Consider the following 21,563-nt stretch of genomic DNA (forward strand, 5'->3'; position numbering starts at 1 on the left):
AATTGTGTACAGTCGTCCAACCGCTCGCCAGAAGCGTCACGAGGAAAAGACCGGTCATTGTCCAGCTCACATTCGAATGCTTTCAACGCGGCTGTTCACGGTTTAGGCGTCAGTGCGACAATCTGGCTACCACTCCACGGCCGTCTCTTGAAGTTCTACTATCCGGCAAAACAACTACATCTATTGCTCGACCACCTGCAGCTCGCGTGACACGTCAGCGAAGGCATACACATCAAGTTTCGATAGCATCACTACCGTCGATAAACGTCGATCCCAAGATCAAGAACAACAAGAACAAGCGTACCAGCGAGAACTGCATCACTTGTACTAGACTTGCTCCCGCGGTGCTCGAGCCACCACAATACTGCTCACCAGCGTGGCTCACGTCTGACTTCATCGCTTCAGCCAAAGGTCGATATAGCTTATTGCTTATCACTCCCTCCAGCAGAGAGGAACATCTCCGAACGAGAACATGTTGACTTGGATCAAACACCGCAGTGGTTTGAGCACCCGCGGCCGGAAGAAGTATCAGCACTCGAGAACAGACAGCTCGGGTTCTGATTCTAGCACTTGCACGACATCCTCGGTGGACAGTGGAGCAAGTACGGTTCGAACAACCATCACAGCTCAAACTGACCCAGATGTGTGTACGGATCTTCGAAGCAACCACCAAGATCGCAAGAACTCCTGGGATTCCAAGACGGGGTTTCGCTCTAGATCTCCCAGCTTCTCCTCAATCAAGACTTCGGAATCCCTTCTCAGTTTTGAGTGTATTGGTGACGAGGCGATTGCGATCGCCACAACAGCGACAATCACGAGGTGTAAAGCGAATACCTCGGTGAGAATCGTCGATCGACCTCGTCTCCGAAGAGCCAAATCGGAGTTCTTTTTCGACCGGACACCTGGAGCGACGTCGCCGAAGACACAGTCAAAAGAATTGTGCTTCGAAGGTCGACAGAACTCTCGGGAGCAGGCGAGGTCCAGAGACGGATTGTGTCCCATTGGACCTTTTGCACCACACGGCGCTCACGCCTGTCACTACCTCCATCTTCCCGTGTCACCTCCAGTCGGAGTGGCGCAGTAGGTGAATAACATGTGTTGCCATTCGAAGATCGTATACGCCACCTGCGGTCACAGTGAGTTCGGTTCAAGGCCTCTGATTAAGTGTCGCAAGGCTCCGGCAGACGTGGTGGTGGGTATCCCAAGGACAGGCCTATCGAAGGGTACAAAAGACTCACAGCCACCCTGGCCGCATCCAGAAGACATGGCTGCAGCTTCAATGCCCAGATGCGAGATCTTTGCGCATCCTTTAAAGACTCTTCGAATTGAACGGCTATGCCCGCGTTGTGAAGCCGGAAGAGATACACTGTTGCGCAGCCAAGCTGGACGATCCGCGGTCACAGAGTTGAGATGGGACCGACCGCAGTGGCGAAACAACAATGACTTTAGGCACTTCATCTCGCAGCTGGCGGTCTTGGTGGAGAACTGTAGGATCTGGCCAGGCAGCAAGATTGAAGACAAGATTGGCGGGCGCGGGGACAGTGTCGTGGGAGTCGAGGCGTGGTGATATGAACCCAGTTTTCTTTTTGTCGACTATGCAGGATGAATGCATGTGAGATGTCTTACGAAGTTTGATACGGACGTGATCCATGGATGGGAGGTGGCGTTGACCGATTCGGCGTTGGATGAAGGATAAAAGGAGTCTTCAATGTAAGCTAGCAGGTCTATGCAATGTAGTCTGCTCTTCTCCGAAACATGATTGATGCGTATCTTCAGCCCACTCTGCGCGAACTTGTGGTTGGGGGCACCGGTTCCACATCCTTCGAAGAAATGCTTCATCGCATTATGCCGGCGGCGGCCAAGGTAGAATTGATGCTTTTAACATCTTAATTTTGTGGTACATATATGATCATCACAGCTCCTATTGTATCTATCGCGTCTTGGTCTTGCTATCGACTGGCTTGCTGTACAGCCACACGGCCACAAAGATGATCCAACCTCCAATAGTGACCCAGATACCCGAGATCCAGGGCCAGGCCGCAGAAATCACGAATGATCGCGGCCACTCGTCGTGAGCGAAGTGGCGTACTGTTACTGTGCGCTTCTCTTCGAGATTGGTGAGGAATGGTCTGCGGTACTCGACGAAGAAGTTGAATATGCCTAAAGAGTGTTAGCGGGAAGCGCCCGTGTCCCATGCATAATGGGTTGACATACCATGCTGATCAGGCGTCTTGAACTCTGCCTCAAAGATGGTAGAGTTTGCTGTTTGGCCCTTTGATTGCAGGTTCAGCCTCTGAAAGGGGCTCAACATGCTGAACTCCAACTGCATGTCATCTCCCGCTGGTGGGTAGAATGGTGCCCAGTGATCGTTCTCCCATTCGGCGACTTCAATTTCGTAATGCACGTCGTTCTTGATGCGGTAGATCGCCGGGTTCAGCTCGACATTACCCACCTCGGTGGTGTTGGCAATGTTCTTTTGCGAGCCCTCGTTCAGGTAGTGCTTGATCGACTTGACCTGCAAGACGCCAAGCTCCTTGAACGTCCACGCCGAGACTTTTTGTGCAAAGGCCTTATTACTACTCTTCTCAGCCTTTTTGCTGCCTGGAAGCTGCACGCTGGCATCGAACCACTTATCTTCGAGCGACTCGGCGCTTCCCAGGACGGTGAAGCGGGCGCTGTTGCGGGCTTGGAAAGCCGAGACGAGGTTGATCTGCGAGCCAGTCGCAAAAGGGTCTTCCACCGCGTCGGTATCTTCTTTCGGATTGTAGATGTAGGCTGTGGACGGGGCCTTCAGAATCGAGGCCAGCAGAGGAGAAGCGTTGCCCAAGACGTGTCCCACGGCGTGAGGAAAGGCGATCAAGCCATCAAGGCCGAAGAAGTCCTTGACATTCTTCTTGCTCTGGGAGGGAGATGGAAGCAGCAGGACATCGTGATTGTCGGCGGCGGTCTTGGCATCGTAGTTGAAGTGGTCGACAACCAAGCTCGTGCGGTCGGCGGGGAGAGCAATGTCGAGCTCGAGCAGCAGGCTGCTGATGGCGGTGGGGACGGCGGTGTCGGAGGAGAGGGCAAGAAGGACATTGGAGCCCAGGTTGACGAAGTCGACGAGCAGGTTTGGGGTGAGGGCGGGACCGAGAGCCTTCAGCTTACTGGGGAGGAGGAGCAGATGCGAGTAGGCGGGGAGGCCGTGTTGGAAGAGCGAGAGCGACGACTCCTTGGGCGACTTGTACGTGATGTCGAAGCCTCGGTCTACTCTGCCGTCAGCTGGCCTTCTTCCACAGCGCAAAGTCCGTGTATGCTCCGCTAGGAAATGGATGAGTTCATACCTTGAAGGTCCGTCCAGAACTGCGAGTAGCGCGTCTTGTCTGCATCTTCATCGATGACAACCAGCAATTTACTGCCTTCGGCGCTCCTTGCGGACACGAAGCCCACAATGCCCACCAGCAGGCTCAGTAGGGGTAACCGCATTGTGAGTGTTGTGTTGTTCAGTAGTCCTACCACGAGCAATCCATAAAATCAGTCAGTACTGCCAATCCAATGGAAGCAACACGTAACCTAAGGTAGCTCTAGTGCTCCAACGATTCTATCCCCTAGTTCTAAACCTTAAGCCCGGCCGCCAAGTCCCGTGGACCGCTGTCACCGGCAAGGCAACGGAAGCTTCAGGTTCAACACACGGCCTTGTACTGCGCGCGGTAGAGACACCTCACGACGAGAACACCTCACTCACTACGCGCACGCCCTCCAGACCAAGCAAAGGAAGAAAGAGAAGAACGAGCAAACACACACAGACATACACACACAAACGCACACAATGGCGCCAGTCACGTTCTGGCAAGCACCGGGTACATGGATTCACTACATGGCGAGAAGGAAGCCTGCGTTGTTCTGGTCTGTCGTTGTAGGCAGCTTGGGTCCCGTCTCAATGGTATGGACAAGGCGATGTGGACATGCCGATATCACACCCCCAGAAACATGAATGAGGCACAAGATACTGACCGCAGGCACAGCTCGTTGTCCCGCCCATCAGACGCCGATTGGGAGATGGACCACGAAACCAAATACCTCTTACCTACCCGAGTACGTGAACCCGATCGGTACGGGTGCGAAAGAGCCTCATGATCACTAACCTCGTGCACAGTCCCAAAAGGCAAGAGAGTGATACCCGCGGGCTACGATGATTAGATGAGGAGGGCGCTGCACACACAGAGAGGACAGACAGAGAGAGAGAGGGAGAGAGAGGATAGTGGGGCTTATATGCAAGCACACGGCGTTTCAAGGCGCTACGAAAGAGATCAATCTCGCCGGGCAGAAGTTCACACTTATTGTACATTTGCTACAATCCACATTTGTTCACACTCAGCCGCCATCCGGGCTGCCCATGGCTTCTACCTCCTACTGCACCTGCAGTTTCACACGATATAAGCGAGGGTGGTGGTAGAGGCTTGGCCAAGTACAAGAGTCTCGAGTCTCTGAAAGTCGCAAAACACTACTCCTTGAACATCACCACCATGGCCACGCGGCAATACGAACATGATGGGTATCTATCAGCGCTGGCCCTGGTATAGCCAAGCCAAGACCATCCTGGCTGCCTATATCATCTCGGACTCGGCGTCAAACCTGCCTGACACACACTCTGCTTGTTGTACTTGAGGCAGAGCCTTCCTGTTCACTGTGCGATTCCTACTGCGTAAGCTGCTTCCCGCATGAATAAATAGCTACCTGTGCCGATCATCACTCGCCCTCCGAGACATTGATGACCCGGTTGGGCAGTAAAGCGCCACAGCCACGGCTACTCGTCGTGCGGCCAGTGGAAGATCGACGCAATTGTATGGAGATGCTGGGCGAAATGCAGTGTGGCAACGGACGTCTCAGTCTTTGATTTTCAAGTCTTGATACGCACGCACCCTTTCCAGCAGTCGCTGCGAAGTATTTCGATTTTCTATGAAGCCATCTTCACTCGGGCGCAGTGAGCAAGCCACAGTGAGCAGTGCCCGTGGCATACCCGACCGAATTCAGGATGTATGCATTCAACATTCAGCTCGATCTTCGTAAATGCGTGTCTATTGGAACCTCTCAACATCAACCTGATAGGAGGTAGCTACGATGCCATCTTAGAGAGCCCCGGTACTATAGGTAGAAATATGTAAGACACATGAAGGGAGTGCAACTGGTTCGAGGAGAGCGCAGGTGAGATCTCAACAATACATGTACCTCCTATATCACTCGCGTACATGTCCGGTAGATCAGCGCGCATCGGGTGCATGGAGTGGGTGCTGCAACGTCACCAGAGCGTGCACAAGCTGGACGCCAAGCTCACATTAGAAGTACGAAGGAGTGAGCTTGTCTGAGTCAAGCTCTTCGGTAGGTAGATGAGGACTACCTGACATGAGGACTACATCTATACCTCCCACAGTCCTTCACTTCCTCGATCGGAGCTCAAACATATCACACGTTGCACCCGCCAGTCATCTGCGACATTCTGTACATGTGCCTGTGCCTCCCCTCCGTGGCGCAGCTGATTACCTCGGGTCCGTCACGAACTAGCCATTCGAGGATATGACCTACAGTGCCCACCGGCACCCTCGTCACGGGAATCACAGCAATCGCAGGAGGAGGCGCTACGAACAAGGCAGAGATGTGTCGCTTGCGCCAGTCGCGGCAACATGATCGCCGTCCTCGACCACAAGCGGTACCGCCGTCGAAGCAGATTGATGAGCACAGATAAGGCTGGGGCGGCGCAAAACAAGTTCACCCAGCAGATTGTCTACGTCTGCACCTATCAGCAGCTTCGGAAGAGATATGCAGCTACATGTACAGTATCTAGACTGGTCAGACTGCTCCAGGACTGGTGATTGCTACCTCCTACCACCCGTCTCACGCTCCACCATCAGTAGCATGACGTCTCTGGCGCATTTTCTGGACACCTGACGATGGAATGCAGACCGCGATTTCAAGCAGGTAGGTGGTAGATATTAGTTGCTCTCGTCTGCTAGGTGGTGGCCGTTCGAAAAGATCACAGACTTTTGTTCACACCAAAATACAACGAACAACCCCTTCCCGTCCAGTACACTATGGCAGGCAGAAATCTCATTCGAGGAACTCTGAAGAGGAACCCCAAACATGTCAGAAATGGCTTGAAGTCCTATGTCCACGCCCTCCACAAATGGAACATTTGCCCTACTGTCCAAGGACCATACTGCACAGTCAAGAAAGCGAGCCAGCAGGCCAAATTCGGCGGTAAAGTAGGAGGACGTGTTTCGTTCAGAGAACAGGTACTAGCCAAGAAGGATGCCTCTGGACAGACGGGCGAGGTCCCAGTACGTTACTCCTGTGCCGCCGCTCCTGTCGCTCCGCATCTAACACGATCCAGGCCGAAGACATTGAGAACAACGCAGAGTACCTCGCTACCGTAGGAATCGGCACACCAGCACAGAATGTAGCACTCGACTTCGATACAGGTTCCGCAGGTAACGTAGAAACTTCAATCTCAGTGCTTGCTGCAGTGCTGATGTTTGAGGGCAGATCTTTGGGTCTGGAGCACTGAGCTTCCTGCGTCTGTCAAGAGCAGCGGCAGCAAAGGTCATACGATATTCGATCCTTCCAAGAGCTCCACATTCAAGAAGTCATCGGGAGAGACCTGGCAGATTCAGTATGGCGATGGCTCTGGAGCTTCTGGAGATGTCGGTACCGATACCGTCACACTCGGCGGCTTGTGCGTTGAGAACCAAGCTATTGAGCTCGCAAAGACTTTGAGTACCGAATTTCAACAAGGCCCGGGCGACGGTCTACTAGGCTTGTCGTTCGGCAGTATCAACACTGTGCAGCCCAAAGCAGTCAACACCCTCGTGGTAAGCCTAGACTCACTCCACGCCTCTCACGCACATTATTTGCGAAGATTGAATCTGACCCTTTGTTCAGGAGAATATGATCGCGCAGCAGGACATACCCAAGGACACCGAGTTGTTCACCGCCTACCTCGGATCCACTCCGCCAGGCGACAGCACTTCAACAGGAGGCTCCTCAGCGGCTACTGAAGATAGCTTTTACACATTCGGTTACATTGATAAGACTGCAACCAACGGACAAGACCCAATCTATACTCCCGTAGACAAATCACAAGGCTTTTGGATGTTCGATTCCACAAGCGCCAAAATCGGCGACCAGACGATCACGAGAACTGGCAACACCGCCATCGCCGATACGGGAACCACTCTGGCTCTCGTCGGCGATGATCTGTGCGAGGCCGTGTACAAAGCCATACCCGGCGCGAAGATGAACACGCAGCAACAAGGCTGGGTGTTTCCCACGAATACAGATCTCTCGACTCTTCCTGCCATCCAGGTGGCGGTGGGAGATTCCCTCTTCACCATCAACCCCGAAGAGCTCCCCTTCCAGGATCTCGGAGACGGCACATATTACGGCGGGATTCAATCTCGAGGCGAACAAGGCTTTGATATCTTGGGCGATGTCTTTTTGCGTTGCGTGTACGCCATCTTTGATCAGGGTAATACTCGATTTGGTGCGACGCAGAGAGCTTCGACCTTGAGCGGCAGCAGTTGTGGGCAAACCAGTAGCAGCAGCAGCAATGGTCACGCGTCAGCTGGCGCAGCATCTTAATTGCTTGATCAAGCGTGAAGGAGTGTAGATACATGTAGTTTACAGATATGTCACCAGGTAGATTGAAATGATAAGCAAGAAGTGCACTCTACTCACGTTCAGAAACTCGAAGCGAGCTTAGATGTGGTTGGGCACTGTAGAGTAATCACGTTCTGCCAGTCATTGTCGTTCCATCTCTGCATTCTACGCAACTCAAAGAGTTCCACATACCAAGTGGAGTTCACCTTCTGTGATCATCATGCTGAAAGATGCCCCTTGATCCTCATCGCTGAGTGTGAACTGTGCGCATCGATCTGCACTTGTCGAGCACCGATGAAGCAACATTCACCCAAATCTTGAGACATCTACTTCCTCCGATACACCCGAAATGCTATGAGAGGACTCGGGAGGCATAACCGCAGGTGGCTGTGGTAGGAGTTGGTCATGGCTTTCTCAACCCAGCCACAGAAGCCTACCTGATATCTGGCTACCATTACCACTAACTTCAGTGAACCATGTTGAGATTATGTCAGAATATCAGATATTCTTCTGGTACGACTACATGTACTCTACGATACCACCAACCTTACTGACTGACCAGCGGCTTCTCGATGCCGAATACTGACCACCTGGCCGTCATGAGCAGGATTGCAGTGTATGCTCGCCTCTCGAGGGAAAATGGAACTGACATTGCCGAGTCGTCCCATAGGTCGGTCGTCGCGCGCCGCATCAGGTAGGCTCGTTCCTGTGCCTCTCGAAGCGGTAACGACTGTCTGCACCTCTCGAATGAACCATTTCCAGTGAGCTGCGAACCATGGAGAGGAAGCTGCATTACGAGTCTTTGTATCTGCGCCGGTGCTCAGCAGTCGCCATGGTCACTTTGCTCCGCGCAATTCCACACGCCAGAAAGAGACGGGCAGATGTCGGTGAATAGAGTGGTTTCTACCGACTACTCACTCGGAGGTTGTAGATTCTCGCTGACCACGACGTCAGCGAGATTGATTGGGAGGGTGCAATTTGGGTCGTACCAATACTGGGCCGGCGGGAGAAGGAGAGGTGAGGATCAAAGTTGACGGTGAACCACAACTTTAAGCTTGGGTAGGTATTATCCTCCCAATCTGGAAGCTTCAAAGTTGGATATTGCCATCACCCGGGTGACGCCTGCACACATAAGTAGTGACTGTACCTCCTCTTAGATGCAAGATACAACCTGCTCGGATACCGCCTTCTCACCAACTTGACTCCCTCTTACCATATCTCCGCGAAAAGGACAAGCACTACGATGGCAGAGGCAGCTACCACTCAGAATGCAGAAGGCGTTGCGCTGGCGGAGGCGCCTGCAACCAAGAAGGTGAGGCCGGCCCACTGGATGACCTTAAAAAGGAAAGCTTTGCGGAACATGGAGACTCCTTACGACATCTTCGAAGTAGAGCAAAACGCAACTCTCACGGAAATCGAGGCGGCCTACTTCAGGAAAAGCACATGGCTCCATGCGATGTGTGACGACCAACAGGATCCACACGCGGAGGACCAGATGGAGTATCACTCACGATTGCAGACCTGCTGGGACGCGAGGCACATCTTGACAAGTCTCAGCGGTACCCAACGCGGTTTGATCGAACGAGGGCTCCGCGATATCTTGGACATGTGCCTGGAGTACAGGGACTCGCGCAAGCGCCGAAGGGAGCCTTGGAAGTTTCTCGGCATCTGGAAATCCGCCTCTAGAGAAGAGGTTGAGAGGGCGTATCTCTGGCTGACTCATGTGTGGGCGCCGTACGAGGACATTGCAGGCGTGGTGATGGCATGCATGGAGGCGGCACGAGATGCTATGCTGAGGGCTTTGGCAACTCCGGTCGAGGTTGCTCAACCACGCCGAGTGGGAAACTCACCAGGCGCAACACAGCAAGAAGGACCAAGATCGAGAGGTCCTTCTCGTCCTCAGCAAGGCGTTGCAATCCGTGACGCCGAAGTGCATTCACCACCGGCTAAGCGCAAAGCTCTCGCTGCGGAACCACCAGCGGCAGAAATACCCAGGAAAGCCTTGCGGGTATGTGCAGGAGAGCTGCTCCACGCAGATGAGTCGGCCCCATCAGCAGCAGAGAAGGTCAGTGAGGCCGCCAAGCGTGTCCCCGGTAGCGGAGAGGGTTCTGATCAATCCACTGCAGATGCAAGTCCCAGAGGGAAGATGACCGCAGAGCTGGAAGCCGCCGATGTCGAGTTCAGCGTCTTCAGGACCGAACTGAAGACAAGCAGGACGCGATCGGCAAATTTCTAGCGGTGCTGATGTCTCAGACAGCTCAGAAGTCGCTTCCATGGGCGGAGCTGAAAGCCATGCATCTGGATTCGCAGTGAATTTTTTGCGGCATGCACCAGTGACGTGCTCGTGTTATGATCGGTGTAGAAGTAGCACTTCTACGAGGAATCATCACCCTTCGAGACTCTGAAAAGAAAGCAAGTCTCTAATCACAAACTCCGCACGCCTCTCATGTCTAAGGCAACAGCAACAAAGAAGAAGCCATATCAATTCGTCGAATCGCTTCTAATGTCCGCGGACAAGAATGCCATGCCGACACGAGTGGGAATCAGATGCATGCGTCGGCCTCGCCGGCTTCACCGGACTGCTTCATTGCGGCATCAGAGTAGCATAGACTCGAGGAGCACCATCAGCAAACATACCGACGACCAGGAGGAATCGGGGCCAGGCACCCCGCGGCCGGAATTTCTTGGAGGGTTGTACCAAGGGTCAACGCCTGTGATCGAGGAGACACCAGATGGGGAGAGAAGCGATGCCAGATCAACTCCATGTCCTACCCAGCGTATTGCGAACGACGAACATACACCGCAGTCAATCCTGGAGGACGTGGGCGTCCTTCTCAGCGACATGGACCAATCTATGCCAGATGCATCACAACCAAGCCAGGCCGATGACTTTGGTGAGCAGGAACTCGACCAAAACATCATCTATTCTCCCGCCTCGACGCTCAGACGACACAATACCCTGCTTTCGAATTCTAATGCAACTTCCATCGAAGGACGAGAAGTTCGCAATGCCACGGCTAACAACCATCGAGCGCGTCTCGCAGCCAGTGAGATGCAGGTTGAGGCAGATCGAAAATGGCACGCCGAACTATTGATAGAGATGGAGCGATCGCAGGCCCAGATGAGGGCGAGAACGGCAAGACTTGAAGAGCTTGCAAAAGGCGGATGGAGGCCGATATCACTGCTGTTTGTCGCTGTGTTGTCGTTCGCGGTGCTGCTGCTGCTCATGTATGCATATTTCTGCTGGCTCCACTGGCCCGAGATGTCGTATATCCGCAGGAGAAGGCAGCAAGTCCTGGGTATGTGAGACTGCTCCTCGACGCGAGCGTGCGACATGCCTCAGGTTCTGAAGGATGCAGGTCTTGGGGGGGAGGACAAAAATTGACCATGTGAGACATGGAATCAATCACCTGACTCGACCTTTCGGTCTTATGTTTTACCCTGTTGAGACTTTGAGCCCCGTGGATATTCCTTGGCGTGGAAAGTGACTTGACTTGTCTTTGGACACACAAATAGTCCTCTCAATGAGACAGAAGACTGAGCCAGTGACTTTCCCACTCGACACGCGACACTGTGGGTTCTCCATATAGTTTATGTCGTTGGCAGTCGCATATCCTTTTTTCCTTTTTCGCGTTGTCGAATATATCTGATTCCCCCCCCTCCAGGCAGACACACTTGCAGCAGGCTGTGAGCGTAGCTACATGTACCTTGATGAAGATACATCCGAAACCCAAGACCACTAGACCACTAGATCAGACAGCCGGACAGACAAACAGCAAACATGTCTTCTTCCACCACGATGCGTTGTGAATTTTGCCGCCTTCATCGAGATGCCACCACGACACCCTGTGAGTGCCACCACCAACAAACACAGCAAGAGTCTCCCGGATTACCACCACTACCACCACCAAAAGCAATAACACGTGGTCGCACAATCCCGATCCCGATCCCGATACGCAAAGCAGCGCCCGTAGGAGTAGGAGTAATGACAACAGGTACTACTACTACTACTACCACCAAGAGAACAGCAGCAGCAGCGACAGTAGCAGGCGCTCGCAATCGGCGGCCACAAAATGTGACTTGTTCTTCAACAAGAATAAGAACAAGCTCTTCAGAATCGGATTCGAATTCGAATTCGAACAATCATGATTCTGTCTTCTCTTCCCATCATCATCATCCTAGCCCGTTGGCTAGATTTGGATATTGGCTTCGCTCAAAGGGTACTCCGCCGCATGCTTCATCTGCTTCTAGTCCAGGGTCGGCTTCGGCTTCGGCTTCTTCGTCGGAGTCGTCGGAGTCTGATGGGTTGATGTTTGATATGGATATGGATGATAATGAGGAGGAGGAGGATGGGGAGGATATCGTGGTTGCAGCATCGGCTGGTATATCGGGTTTGATGATGGCGTCTTCACCACCAGTACTACCGACACTATCACCGACACCGCCAGCGGGTAGTAGTACGCAGGTTGTTGCGGAAACTCCCCTGGGAGATGGTAGTTTGGCTTTTCAACGGGCAAATCGACAAGTCTGTTTGGATGATATGGAGCAGTCTGGTCAACATCACCATCACCACCAGAAAACTCGGCCTTCTTCTTCTTCAGTGGGTGATGGTGATTTGCCAAGAGCTGCAGACGCAGACGCGCATTTCGCTCCTGTTTTGCGTGAGGAGGAGGAGGCGACCACCACCAGAGTTCGTCAATTACGACAATCTCGAAATGCCCTTGTCGAGACGCTGGAGAGGAGTACGGCGCATGTGAATCGTCTGCAGGCTCGACTGTTGGTTTATGCGGGAGATAAATCTGCTTTGACGGAGGAATTGGGTCGGGCGAGAGTTGAGAGGGAGGAGGCGATGGTGGGTCTTTGGGGAAGGAATCGAGGTGGTGGTCGTGGTGCTGGCTTTGTAACGTGGGGAGTGGTCAGGGATGTGACAGTCTTCTTGGTGATGGGAATTGGCGTCCTGTATTCGTTTTGGTTGTGGGTTAATGAGCCGGATTTTGGATATATCCGGAGAAGGAGGGTGGAGGTTTTGTCCGAGTAGAGAAGGAGCATGGATGGATCAGTGAGATTGTTTTTTTTTCTTCTCTTTTCTTTCTTTTTTTTTATTGCGATGTGGGGGTTTGGGGATGCCAGGATCTGATAGAAGTATGTTCTTAGAGAGATAGATCTGTGTACATCAATAATAGTATGAGAAGTAGTAGTGGTAGTAGTCAGCCGAGTCAAAGAACGGTCCTGGAGACTAGAAAACAATTCAAGGGAGGCAAGCAAGTAAGCATTTGCGAGGTTTCATCAGCTTGAGGCAGCAGAACCTCTTGCTTCATTGCTGCATTTTTATTGTGGAGGTGGTATACTTGCCGTGTATATCATTCCAGCTGCCAGCTCTCCAATTAAGAAGATGTTAGGTGGCTGGCTATACCGACGAGTACAACTGTCCATAGTGCCATCCATATGCCAGAAATGCGACATATTCGTCACAAATGTAACCTTGTTGGTCCCATTCTATGCAAAAAGGCGAGAATTAGTTCTTGAGAAGCTTGCGGGACCAGTGAAGCCCGAGAGCCCAATGGAAGAGCCTGGATCAATTAGCAATGAGAGGTACCTTTTTGGAGAAAGCAATGGGGGGGAGTGTTTCTTACCTCGCATCTACAATCTTGCCATCCTCCTTGGATAGTTCTGAGACGGTTGGCATACTTCATGAGCCGCGCCACTGGGCAACAACAACGACAACATACCTTGAAGTTTCTCATACAGCTGATCAAGTGGCACAACACGGCGTTCAATGTGCTCTCCCTCGTCGAGGTGCTGTTGCGGCTCCTCGTCGCCTTCCTTGAGCTGTACCACAATCGTGACCATCTGGAGAAATTAGTTGACTGTTTCCTAGGTACCTAGTCCATCTCACACAGGACTCACCTGCATGTTGGCGTTGGTCAACCCCGGATCAGCGACGATAGTGGGACTGCAGTCAACGACCTACACTCATGTTGGCATTGGTCATACCCGGCTGGCAACTCAGCACGTCAGAAACATCACAAACCTTGCCCTCGTAGCCCGTCTCCTCCTTGAGCTCTCGCACCGCAGCTTCTTCGGGGCTCTCGCCCTCGTCGATCAGGCCCGCGGGAAACTCGACGCAGTACGCGTCCACCGGAGGCCGATATTGCAAGATGATCATCGTCTGCGGTGGCTTGTTGGGGTGGCGGAGAATCGGAGCAATGGCGACAGCGTCTACACCCCCTTTGGAACGCGTCTTGCGCGCTGCAGCTTCCCAGATGCGGTTTTTGCCATCTTGGTCGGTCCACTGACTTGAATCATCAGTAACTTGAGTTGGTTGAAAATTCGGTGCGATCAGGCGTTGATGACCTCAATCTTCCGCAGCTCCGTCCATTTTGCCTCATCCGCTGCCAAGGGACTGATGCGGTTGATCTTGGGCGCCTGAGCAGGGGACGACATGGTGAAGTGGCGGAGCAAGTGAATTGTGCGTGTGATGGGAACTTGTGGTCTCATGGACAGTCGTGGCGCAGTGAGAGTTGGGGTGGAAAGCAGGAGTAAGTGAAGGGAATGGAACGTGGAAGTTGAGTGATGGATGACGGTGACGGATGATGCGCGTCTGTCTCATTGACATGATACTAGCGTCTACTAGAAAAAAGCCAATCATAATCACTTCCACACTCACATCCCCGCCTGGCAGCCGAGGGCTAGAAACTACGTAGAAGGTATCGAAGAACCATCGAAAACATCAAGATCGAGTGCGACTGCAACAGATCTGTCTTCGGGACTAATCTAAGAAATATAAGCTGCCGAGGCAGAGCATCGTGGCGACAAGGACCCTTTCCCCTGAATCTTGGACCCCCAACCCTTGTCGGTATTTCTACACTCTAAACACGACGCCATACCTTGAAACAGTAACACTATGGTGGTCACTATGGTGGTCAACAGGACCGATCAAGGGAAACTGCAGAAGAAGACTCTCTATCAAGGGTCACAATCACGTTATGATGGAGTAAGATGTCATCAAGACTCTTCGTTCTGGATCTATGCTTCTGCAATACTGCCGACTGCAAAAAAATGCTCCAAGACGACAAGCCCCGTTATACGTGGTGCAAACTGGCACATCGTATCTTCTTACTCTCCACTGGGACCTGGTCGCATAGCCGAATATCCTGCTGGGACACCAAAGTTGGGTGTTCCATCTCCATTCCATCTGACGACAGCCGCATTCGCATATCTGCGCTCACCGCAATTGCCTCCCGAATCCGGAGTCGAGTGATATACGTTCCAGATCTCTTTGCCATCAGGACTGGTAAAGAAGGAGTTGTGTCCTGTCCCGTACTCCCCGTTGGCACTCGAGAAGTGGGGACCCGACTTCTTCCAGCTAGATGCGAGCATCGGATCTCCTCCGTTCCATTCGAGCGTCCCAATGGCATACGAAGAAGTCCAGCAGTATGATCCGGAATAGGCAATAAAGGTCTTGCCTCCGTGGTATATTGCGGACGGTCCCTCATTCACGGGGTTTCCCACCAGTTCCCAGCTTTGAGTGGGCTGCGACAACAGTTTATGCTCACCGGTTTTGACTGCACCGGTGAGAGGCGTAATGTACAAAGACTGCTTACCGCCCTGCTCGAAACCACCTCCGAGGAAAGCGGAGTACACAAAGTAGATTTTGTTGGCTGCGCGGAGAATCGTCCCATCAATAGCCCAGCCCGGAGTGGAGAGTTGTCCGGCGTAAGAGTACTTATCCCAGGGTGATAGTCCTCCTGTAAGTAAACCTCGTGTCAGCACGTCTCACGCTACTACTTGCCAGAAAGGAGATATCAGTTATCATGGCTCACCTCTGAGTACATGGGATCTCTGTTCTCCGAGAGGATTGGGGCCCGCGGAGTAGTAGATGTGCCATGCGTTGTCAACGAAATGCATCTCTGGTGCCCATACATTGCAGCATCGACTGGGCGTCGAATCCGCCCACACCAGCTTGGTCTCGCCATTCTTCAGGCCGTCGAGCGTCCTGGCCCTCGTCATGCGCAAGTCGACGAAATTCGTGGCCATCATGAAGTACCACCTTCCCGATAGAGATATATCATGTCAGCTGCGTCAATGACTTGGCGCTCTCGCGGCCTTTTGTTTTCTTTTCTTCACACTTCAATCTTACCCTTCGTGGAAGACGATGTTAGGATCTCCGCCATTGGAGGTGCGAAGAGGATTCGAGTAGGATGCTGCTGATACCACTCCAAGCATACAAGACAATACTGCGAATGCAGAGGAAAATATCGTCAACCGCATGATGATGATGATGATGATTCCCAAACGGAAAAAAAAAGATTAGTAGAATGTTGGAGAGTATAGTGATCGTTTGCGATCCAATCTCTCTTTATACGCATCTCGCCTCGCTTCGTGTATTTAGCCACACACCCCAAGGTGCAAGCCATGATAATAGAAAGGATCCCTACCCCAATTTCCGCCGCTAGGACTTTCAAACGCAGTCCCCCGGTGAGACGCGAGACGCAACATCCCCATAGACTATAGTCGATTGGTATGTGCTCTTTTTTAAGCGAACGGACCGAGTTTTCTGCACAGTCAGGTACAAGTACAAAGTACGAGTAGGTGTCTGACGGTACATGTATCGCAGTATCGATTGTATTCTCCTTAGTGCACTTTAGTCTTCACGAAACTGAGACCTTTCCAGGTCTTGGCGAAACTTTTCACTTTGCCGTAATGGGAAGGAGGGCGAAGGAATAAGATATGGTGTACTAGGTTAGGTACTCCCTCCTACTGTTACTCGGATTAACTCGTATCGAGACGTGAGATCTGAGATCAGAGGGAGAGGGGGAGAGTACATGTAACACGAAGGAAGCAGGAATATACAGTATAGATGAGTAAAATCAAACAAATGGACAATTAGAACCCGCCAGTTAGGTCGTTCAAACTTCATGAATGCCGTGTTCTTGCATATCTGTACCCTTCTTGTTTCGTAGCCATGTGAGTGAGAATCTAGACGAATACTAGGAGGTAGGGGGGAAAAAGGAGGAGGGCAGCCGGCTGAATGATCATGTTTTGACTTTTCCGGAGATATTGTTGGTAGAGTAATCTTCATTTTCCATCTTGGCTTCTTCTCGGTGGCGTTCCATGATCGCTGTCTATAGTAGTCAGTGTACAGTGAGTGAGAGAAAGACATGTAGTTCTAGAGTGACATGTGATGTTGGAAAAAGAGAAAAGTCAGGTACCTACGTGTGCCTCCTCCTTAGTAACAGGTACCTTTGTACAGTACCTAAGAATCCACAGAATCCATCATCTTGGCGCCAATAACTGCTCTCTCTCTCATTTCTCCACCAATAATCTTCCTTTTCCTCTCGTCTTTAGGCAGCCTCCGACCGAACCGACGGTTAAAAGCAATTGCTTTGCCCTCGTTTCTTTGCACTTTTGCACTTTTTGCCAAACTTGCCAATGCTCGCCATCACATCATCATAGTCCCCCATACTTCCCCATACTTCTCTTTTTATCCGGCCTCGGCAGCGGCAACGACGACGACGACGAAGACGACGACTGGGGGACAATGCCGAGTTGCAGTGCCACTGACGCATACAGTAGTAGTAGAAAGAGGAGGAGGAGGAGGAGGAGGTAGCAGCATCGCATATTCACACCATGCCAATGTATACATACATACAATCTAGCCTCATCGTGGAAATAGATCGTCAGGACTAAAAATGGCAGTGGTTTCTTCTACCTTCTATATGAACAGTCCGCTGGCTGCTTGCTATCTCTCTCTCTGGTCGCATTTTTGTCGTCGTTTGCAAAAACCTGGTGGTAGTGGCAGTTTTGGTTTTTCTTTGAGTGAAATCCAACAAAATGTATCGCTTCACGAACATTTATGTTTTGGCTGCCTTTGGCACTATTGGTGGCGGTAAGATCTTGTTTCTTTTTGAAGAATTTTGAAGAACAAAAAAGAATTGGAGACAAATGCATAGAAAGAGCTGACAATGGCTTCCAATCCCAGCCCTCTTCGGTTTCGATATCAGCTCCATGAGTGCTTGGTTGGGGACGGAACAATATACGACCTACTTCAACCATCCGGGTTCTGATCTGCAAGGTGGTATCACTGCATCGATGAGTGGAGGATCACTACTTGGTGCTCTCCTTGCTGGTTTCAGTGAGTTTCTCCTCCTCCTCCTGTTGTCCACAAAAAGGAATATTTCCCAATGCTCAACGACTCCGTACCATAGTTGCCGATCGCCTAGGACGGAAAATTGCCCTCCAAATTGCCTGCGTCATCTTCGTCGTCGGCTGCGCCATCGTGTGCTCTTCGCAAAACGTGGGCCAACTCATCGCAGGAAGAATCGTCAATGGATTCTCGATTGGAATTTGCTCGTCACAAGTCTGCGTCTACCTTGCCGAACTATCCCCATCAGCCATTCGAGGAAGAATTGTAGGAATTCAACAATGGAGCATCGAATGGGGCATCCTCATCATGTATCTGATCTGCTACGGATGCGCGCAGACAGTCGAAGGACCAGCTGCTTTCCGCATCGCGTGGGGCGTGCAAGGTTTTCCCGCCATCGTCTTGTTCCTGGCACTATTCTGCTTTCCCGAGTCTCCGAGATGGCTCGCAGCAAACGAGCGCTGGGAAGAATGTCTCAGCGTGCTGGCGGATTTGCACGGTAAAGGAGATCGATCCCATCCTGTCGTGCTGGCCGAGTTTGAGGAGGTACAAGAGGCGCAGCGCATTGCAGCTCAGGCTGCAGGAGTGGGCTTCCTGAGTCTCTTTGGACCAAAAATCTGGAAGAGAACTTTGGCTGGTACCTCTGTGCAAGCTTGGCAACAATTGTTAGGTGGAAATGTCGCCATGTACTACGTCGTGTACATTTTCCAGATGGCAGGCCTCTCTGGTAAGTACCTAGTGATCACAACTGCAAACGACTTTTAAAGGGGGGAGGGGGGGAAATAAATATTCACTTGAGAAATCCCCGCTAACGGCATATGGCTACGTGATGTACCAGGCAATACCAACCTCTATTCTTCCGCCATCCAATACGTGATCTTCCTGGTCACGACGGGTGTCATGCTCCCCATCATCGATCGTGTCGGTCGCAGACAACTTCTCCTCGGCGGTGCAGTGACTTGTATGACGCTTCACTTCGCCACCGCGGGCGTCATGGCGACCTATGGAAGACCTGTGCCCGAAGTATTTGGCAACGCCAATCTCCGTCTGGAACTCGATCCCACTCCCGGAAAAGCAGTGATTGCTCTGAGCTACATTTTCACGGGTATTTATGGCCTCACTTGGGCTCCGACGGGCTGGATCTATTGCTCAGAGGTATTTCCTCTGAAATATCGTGCCAAAGGTGTTGGTCTGTCTGCTGCTACGAATTGGTACGTGTCTTCTTTTTCTTTTTCTTCTTCCCTCCCCTCCGTTTATCAAATACCTATATATACACCTATGCTAACAACCATGTGAAAAGGGCCTTCAACTTCGCCCTCGCCTACTTCCTCCCGCCCGCCTTCAAAAACATCACCTGGAAAACGTACATCATCTTCGGCATTTTCTGCTTCGTCATGACCTTTCACATCTTCTTCACCTACCCGGAAACCGCGCGAAAGACTCTCGAGGAAATTGACTTATTGTTCGATTCCAAAATCCCCGCATGGAAATCTGCGGGAGTAAAATCTAATTCTCTCGAAACGCGAGCTGCTGAGATTGAAAAGGGGAGTGTGAATGATGATGATGATGATGTGGTGGAGAGAACAAGGGGGCGGGATGGTGAGAAGAGGCAAGTTGTGCGGCAGGTGGAGCATGCGTAGAAGCTCCCTCTCTCTCTCAGTAAGTAAGTAGGTAGCACATAGACATGGAATGAATGAGTCTCCCGCTTCGCGTAGCTGCATTCAGATAGTTCTCATATATTCCATTTATATTTACCTCCTTCGTTATGCCACCCGCCCATTTTTTGTGATTTTAGTAAGGTAGGTAAAGTAGTAAAGTACCTAGCCTAAAGTTGTTGCTCTACATCTCGCATTCAACACCATTTCTCGTGGAACCTTGATATATCTTAGAACCTCCCTCTCTCCCCCCTCATCTGGGATTATGCTACAACGTCTATGGGAATGGTGGATGCAAATTCCAGCTCCGTTTGATATAGACATGGACTTTTCCATTCCCAAAGACGGCGGCGAGCGAGTGCTTGGAAACCTTTGGTCTATTGCTCGATGAGATCGCAACATCTGAAGCATTGGTAACAAGAAAAAGGAGGAGGAGAAGGAGGAGAAGAAGAGTCAAAAGAACAAATCCCCCCCCGGCAAATTGTCAAGAAAAGAAAAACAGTTCATCGTTTAAGAAAGTAATATAGAATATACCATTCAAACTTCTACAATGAAAAAAGTTCTAGTCTAGTCTAATCTATATTGAAATTCTTCAAAACCCATCATAAGACACCAGACTGATGCAAAATTTCAAAGTCTTATCATTCATCTCATACACAAGCTTTTTGGTTGGGTTCTTTCCGCTCCATCAATGCCATCCACTCAACAAGACTGATCAAGAACAAAGGAAAATAAAAATATAATCTACTCCTACAGAGTGCTGCAGAGCACGATGACTGGGAAGCCAAAGATATGCTTGATGCAGAAAGGACCGTGACCGCCGTATGGCGCAGGTGCTGGATCGCTATATTGAGTAGGTGCTGGAGCGCTATATGGAGTAGGTGCTGGAGCGCTATATGGAGCAGGTGGCGGAGCGCTATATGGAGCAGGTGGTGGCGGGGCAGCTGCAGCGCTTGTGGTGGCGGAAGAGGGCTTGGTGCTCGTAGCAAAGGTGGTAGGGATCGGTACAGCGTCGGTAAATCCGAGGGAGAGAGTGGTCACGCTGTAAGCGAAGTTGGAAATGGAGAGCGATGGGATCGGAACTCCGGGGACGACGGTGACGGTGAGGACTGGAAGGCCCGAAGATGTGGTACTGGCACTCATGGTGGTACTGCTCGCTGATTTGCTCGAAGGAACGGTTGCGGTGGTAGAAGAAGTGCTAGTCTTGGGGGCAATGGTGGAAGGGGCAGTCGTGGAAGAGCTGGTGCTCGTGGAAGAAGAGCTTGCTGTCGAAGCCGACGAAGATGAGGTGCTTGAGGCGACAGCACTGGAGGAAGAAGAGGTCTTTGTCGAGGTGCTCGGGGCCACGGCGATGGTGGAAGAAGAGGTCTTTGTCGAGGTGCTGAAGGCAACGGTGCTGGTGGAAGACGAGGTGCTCGGGGCGCCAATGCTGGTAGAAAAAGAAATCTTTGTCGAAGGCAAAGATAAGGAGATGCTCGAGGGAATAACGCTGGTAAAAGGCAAGCTGCTCGGGGCGCCAATGCTGGTCGAAAAAGAAATCTTTGTCGAAGGCAACGATAAGGAGATGCTCGATGCAATAGCGCTGGTGAAAGAGTACATGCTCGGGGCCACAGCGATGCCGGAAGACGAGGTGCTCGTAGCGGAAGACGAGGTGCTCGTGGCGGCAGTGCTAATAGAAGACAAGGTGCTCGGGGCGCCAATGCTGGTGGAAAAAGAAATCTTTGTCGAAGGCAAAGATAGGGAGATGCTCGGGGCAACAGCGCTGGTGAAAGAGTACATGCTCGGGGCCAAGGCGATGCCGGAAGAGGAGGTTCTCGTAGCGGAAGACGAGGTGCTCGTGGACACAGCGCTAGTAGAAGATGAGGAGGTGCTCGAGGCTACAGCGCTGGTGGAAGACGAGGTGCTCGAGGCAACAGCGCTGGTGGAAGAAGATGAGGTGCTGGGGGCCACAGCGATGGTGGAAGACGAGGTGCTCGTGGCGACAGCACTAGTAGAAGACGAGGAGGTGCTCGAGGCAACAGCGCTGGTGGAAGACGAGGAGGTGCTCGAGGCAACAGCGCTGGTAGAAGACGAGGAGGTGCTCGAGGCAACAGCGCTGGTGGAAGACGAGGAGGTGCTCGAGGCGACTGCGC

General features: G+C 51.8%; 11 protein-coding genes across 11 annotated transcripts in view; 7 read left to right on the top strand and 4 right to left on the bottom strand.

The window, feature by feature from the left end:
- Window positions 1-472: 472 nt before the first annotated feature.
- Window positions 473-1,084, top strand: SEPMUDRAFT_116524 (uncharacterized protein; the record flags this gene model as incomplete). Its single annotated transcript, XM_016901267.1, has 1 exon — window positions 473-1,084. The coding sequence occupies one exon, from the start codon at window positions 473-475 to the stop codon at window positions 1,082-1,084; it is 612 nt and encodes a 203-aa protein (XP_016761610.1).
- A 9-nt stretch (window positions 1,085-1,093) lies between these two features.
- On the top strand, window positions 1,094-1,432 carry SEPMUDRAFT_19380 (uncharacterized protein; the record flags this gene model as incomplete). The annotated part of the gene is made up of 2 exons (XM_016908317.1): window positions 1,094-1,196; window positions 1,275-1,432. Coding segments are annotated over 2 exons (261 nt in total), but the record flags the coding sequence as incomplete, so codon positions are not given.
- A 428-nt stretch (window positions 1,433-1,860) lies between these two features.
- Window positions 1,861-3,517, bottom strand: SEPMUDRAFT_148763 (Dolichyl-diphosphooligosaccharide-protein glycosyltransferase 48kDa subunit). The gene is made up of 3 exons (XM_016905135.1): window positions 3,324-3,517; window positions 2,215-3,246; window positions 1,861-2,160 (listed from the first exon to the last, which is right to left on the bottom strand). Exons 1-3 carry the CDS (start codon window positions 3,463-3,465, stop codon window positions 1,931-1,933), a joined length of 1,404 nt encoding a protein of 467 aa, XP_016761612.1. The 5' UTR covers window positions 3,466-3,517; the 3' UTR covers window positions 1,861-1,930.
- A 182-nt stretch (window positions 3,518-3,699) lies between these two features.
- SEPMUDRAFT_125256 (NADH-ubiquinone oxidoreductase 9.5 kDa subunit) lies at window positions 3,700-4,499 on the top strand. The gene is made up of 3 exons (XM_016901966.1): window positions 3,700-3,922; window positions 4,005-4,074; window positions 4,136-4,499. Exons 1-3 carry the CDS (start codon window positions 3,809-3,811, stop codon window positions 4,177-4,179), a joined length of 228 nt encoding a protein of 75 aa, XP_016761613.1. The 5' UTR covers window positions 3,700-3,808; the 3' UTR covers window positions 4,180-4,499.
- Window positions 4,500-6,068: 1,569 nt separating this feature from the next.
- On the top strand, window positions 6,069-7,614 carry SEPMUDRAFT_42381 (acid protease; the record flags this gene model as incomplete). Its single annotated transcript, XM_016908868.1, has 4 exons — window positions 6,069-6,314; window positions 6,368-6,464; window positions 6,520-6,845; window positions 6,916-7,614. The coding sequence occupies 4 exons, from the start codon at window positions 6,069-6,071 to the stop codon at window positions 7,612-7,614; spliced, it is 1,368 nt and encodes a 455-aa protein (XP_016761614.1).
- A 3,901-nt stretch (window positions 7,615-11,515) lies between these two features.
- On the top strand, window positions 11,516-12,208 carry SEPMUDRAFT_148766 (uncharacterized protein; the record flags this gene model as incomplete). Its single annotated transcript, XM_016905136.1, has 1 exon — window positions 11,516-12,208. A coding segment is annotated over exon 1 (591 nt), but the record flags the coding sequence as incomplete, so codon positions are not given.
- A 549-nt stretch (window positions 12,209-12,757) lies between these two features.
- On the bottom strand, window positions 12,758-14,152 carry SEPMUDRAFT_125261 (uncharacterized protein). The gene is made up of 6 exons (XM_016901967.1): window positions 13,987-14,152; window positions 13,664-13,924; window positions 13,540-13,599; window positions 13,362-13,482; window positions 13,266-13,302; window positions 12,758-13,202 (listed from the first exon to the last, which is right to left on the bottom strand). The coding sequence occupies exons 1-6, from the start codon at window positions 14,074-14,076 to the stop codon at window positions 13,148-13,150; spliced, it is 624 nt and encodes a 207-aa protein (XP_016761616.1). The 5' UTR covers window positions 14,077-14,152; the 3' UTR covers window positions 12,758-13,147.
- A 596-nt stretch (window positions 14,153-14,748) lies between these two features.
- On the bottom strand, window positions 14,749-15,903 carry SEPMUDRAFT_43533 (glycoside hydrolase family 43 protein; the record flags this gene model as incomplete). Its single annotated transcript, XM_016908899.1, has 3 exons — window positions 14,749-15,357; window positions 15,532-15,682; window positions 15,773-15,903. The coding sequence occupies 3 exons, from the start codon at window positions 15,901-15,903 to the stop codon at window positions 14,749-14,751; spliced, it is 891 nt and encodes a 296-aa protein (XP_016761617.1).
- Window positions 15,904-17,466: 1,563 nt separating this feature from the next.
- On the top strand, window positions 17,467-19,416 carry SEPMUDRAFT_43259 (MFS glucose transporter; the record flags this gene model as incomplete). Its single annotated transcript, XM_016908890.1, has 5 exons — window positions 17,467-17,521; window positions 17,615-17,767; window positions 17,841-18,503; window positions 18,615-18,993; window positions 19,077-19,416. The coding sequence occupies 5 exons, from the start codon at window positions 17,467-17,469 to the stop codon at window positions 19,414-19,416; spliced, it is 1,590 nt and encodes a 529-aa protein (XP_016761618.1).
- A 765-nt stretch (window positions 19,417-20,181) lies between these two features.
- SEPMUDRAFT_116533 (uncharacterized protein) lies at window positions 20,182-20,574 on the bottom strand (the record flags this gene model as incomplete). The annotated part of the gene is made up of 1 exon (XM_016901268.1): window positions 20,182-20,574. One exon carries the CDS (start codon window positions 20,572-20,574, stop codon window positions 20,182-20,184), a length of 393 nt encoding a protein of 130 aa, XP_016761619.1.
- A 70-nt stretch (window positions 20,575-20,644) lies between these two features.
- Window positions 20,645-21,563, top strand: part of SEPMUDRAFT_116534 (uncharacterized protein) — a gene marked incomplete at both ends in the record, with an annotated part of 1,234 nt that continues 315 nt past the window's right edge. The window contains one exon of the mRNA XM_016901269.1: window positions 20,645-21,544. Coding sequence (XP_016761620.1) covers window positions 20,645-21,544 — 900 coding nt within the window. The remainder of the gene's footprint in view (window positions 21,545-21,563) is intronic.

This window comes from Sphaerulina musiva (genome assembly GCF_000320565.1).
Source record: "Sphaerulina musiva SO2202 unplaced genomic scaffold SEPMUscaffold_4, whole genome shotgun sequence".
Taxonomy (NCBI): Eukaryota; Fungi; Ascomycota; class Dothideomycetes; order Mycosphaerellales; family Mycosphaerellaceae; genus Sphaerulina; species Sphaerulina musiva.

What these genes read in the sequence shown, in the direction of transcription:
- SEPMUDRAFT_125261 (XM_016901967.1), bottom strand. Translation starts at nt 14,076, where the DNA reads ATGTCGTCCCCTGCTCAGGCGCCCAAGATCAACCGCATCAGTCCCTTG. An exon ending in TGACCAACGCCAACATGCAG is followed by an intron (nt 13,483 to 13,539) that starts GTGAGTCCTGTG and finishes TAATTTCTCCAG; the next exon opens with ATGGTCACGATTGTGGTACA. An exon ending in GCTGTATGAGAAACTTCAAG is followed by an intron (nt 13,303 to 13,361) that starts GTATGTTGTCGT and finishes CAACCGTCTCAG; the next exon opens with AACTATCCAAGGAGGATGGC.
- SEPMUDRAFT_148763 (XM_016905135.1), bottom strand. Translation starts at nt 3,465, where the DNA reads ATGCGGTTACCCCTACTGAGCCTGCTGGTGGGCATTGTGGGCTTCGTG. An exon ending in GTTCTGGACGGACCTTCAAG is followed by an intron (nt 3,247 to 3,323) that starts GTATGAACTCAT and finishes ACGGCAGAGTAG; the next exon opens with ACCGAGGCTTCGACATCACG. An exon ending in CAAGACGCCTGATCAGCATG is followed by an intron (nt 2,161 to 2,214) that starts GTATGTCAACCC and finishes AACACTCTTTAG; the next exon opens with GCATATTCAACTTCTTCGTC.
- SEPMUDRAFT_125256 (XM_016901966.1), top strand. Translation starts at nt 3,809, where the DNA reads ATGGCGCCAGTCACGTTCTGGCAAGCACCGGGTACATGGATTCACTAC. An exon ending in GCTTGGGTCCCGTCTCAATG is followed by an intron (nt 3,923 to 4,004) that starts GTATGGACAAGG and finishes CCGCAGGCACAG; the next exon opens with CTCGTTGTCCCGCCCATCAG. An exon ending in AATACCTCTTACCTACCCGA is followed by an intron (nt 4,075 to 4,135) that starts GTACGTGAACCC and finishes CCTCGTGCACAG; the next exon opens with TCCCAAAAGGCAAGAGAGTG.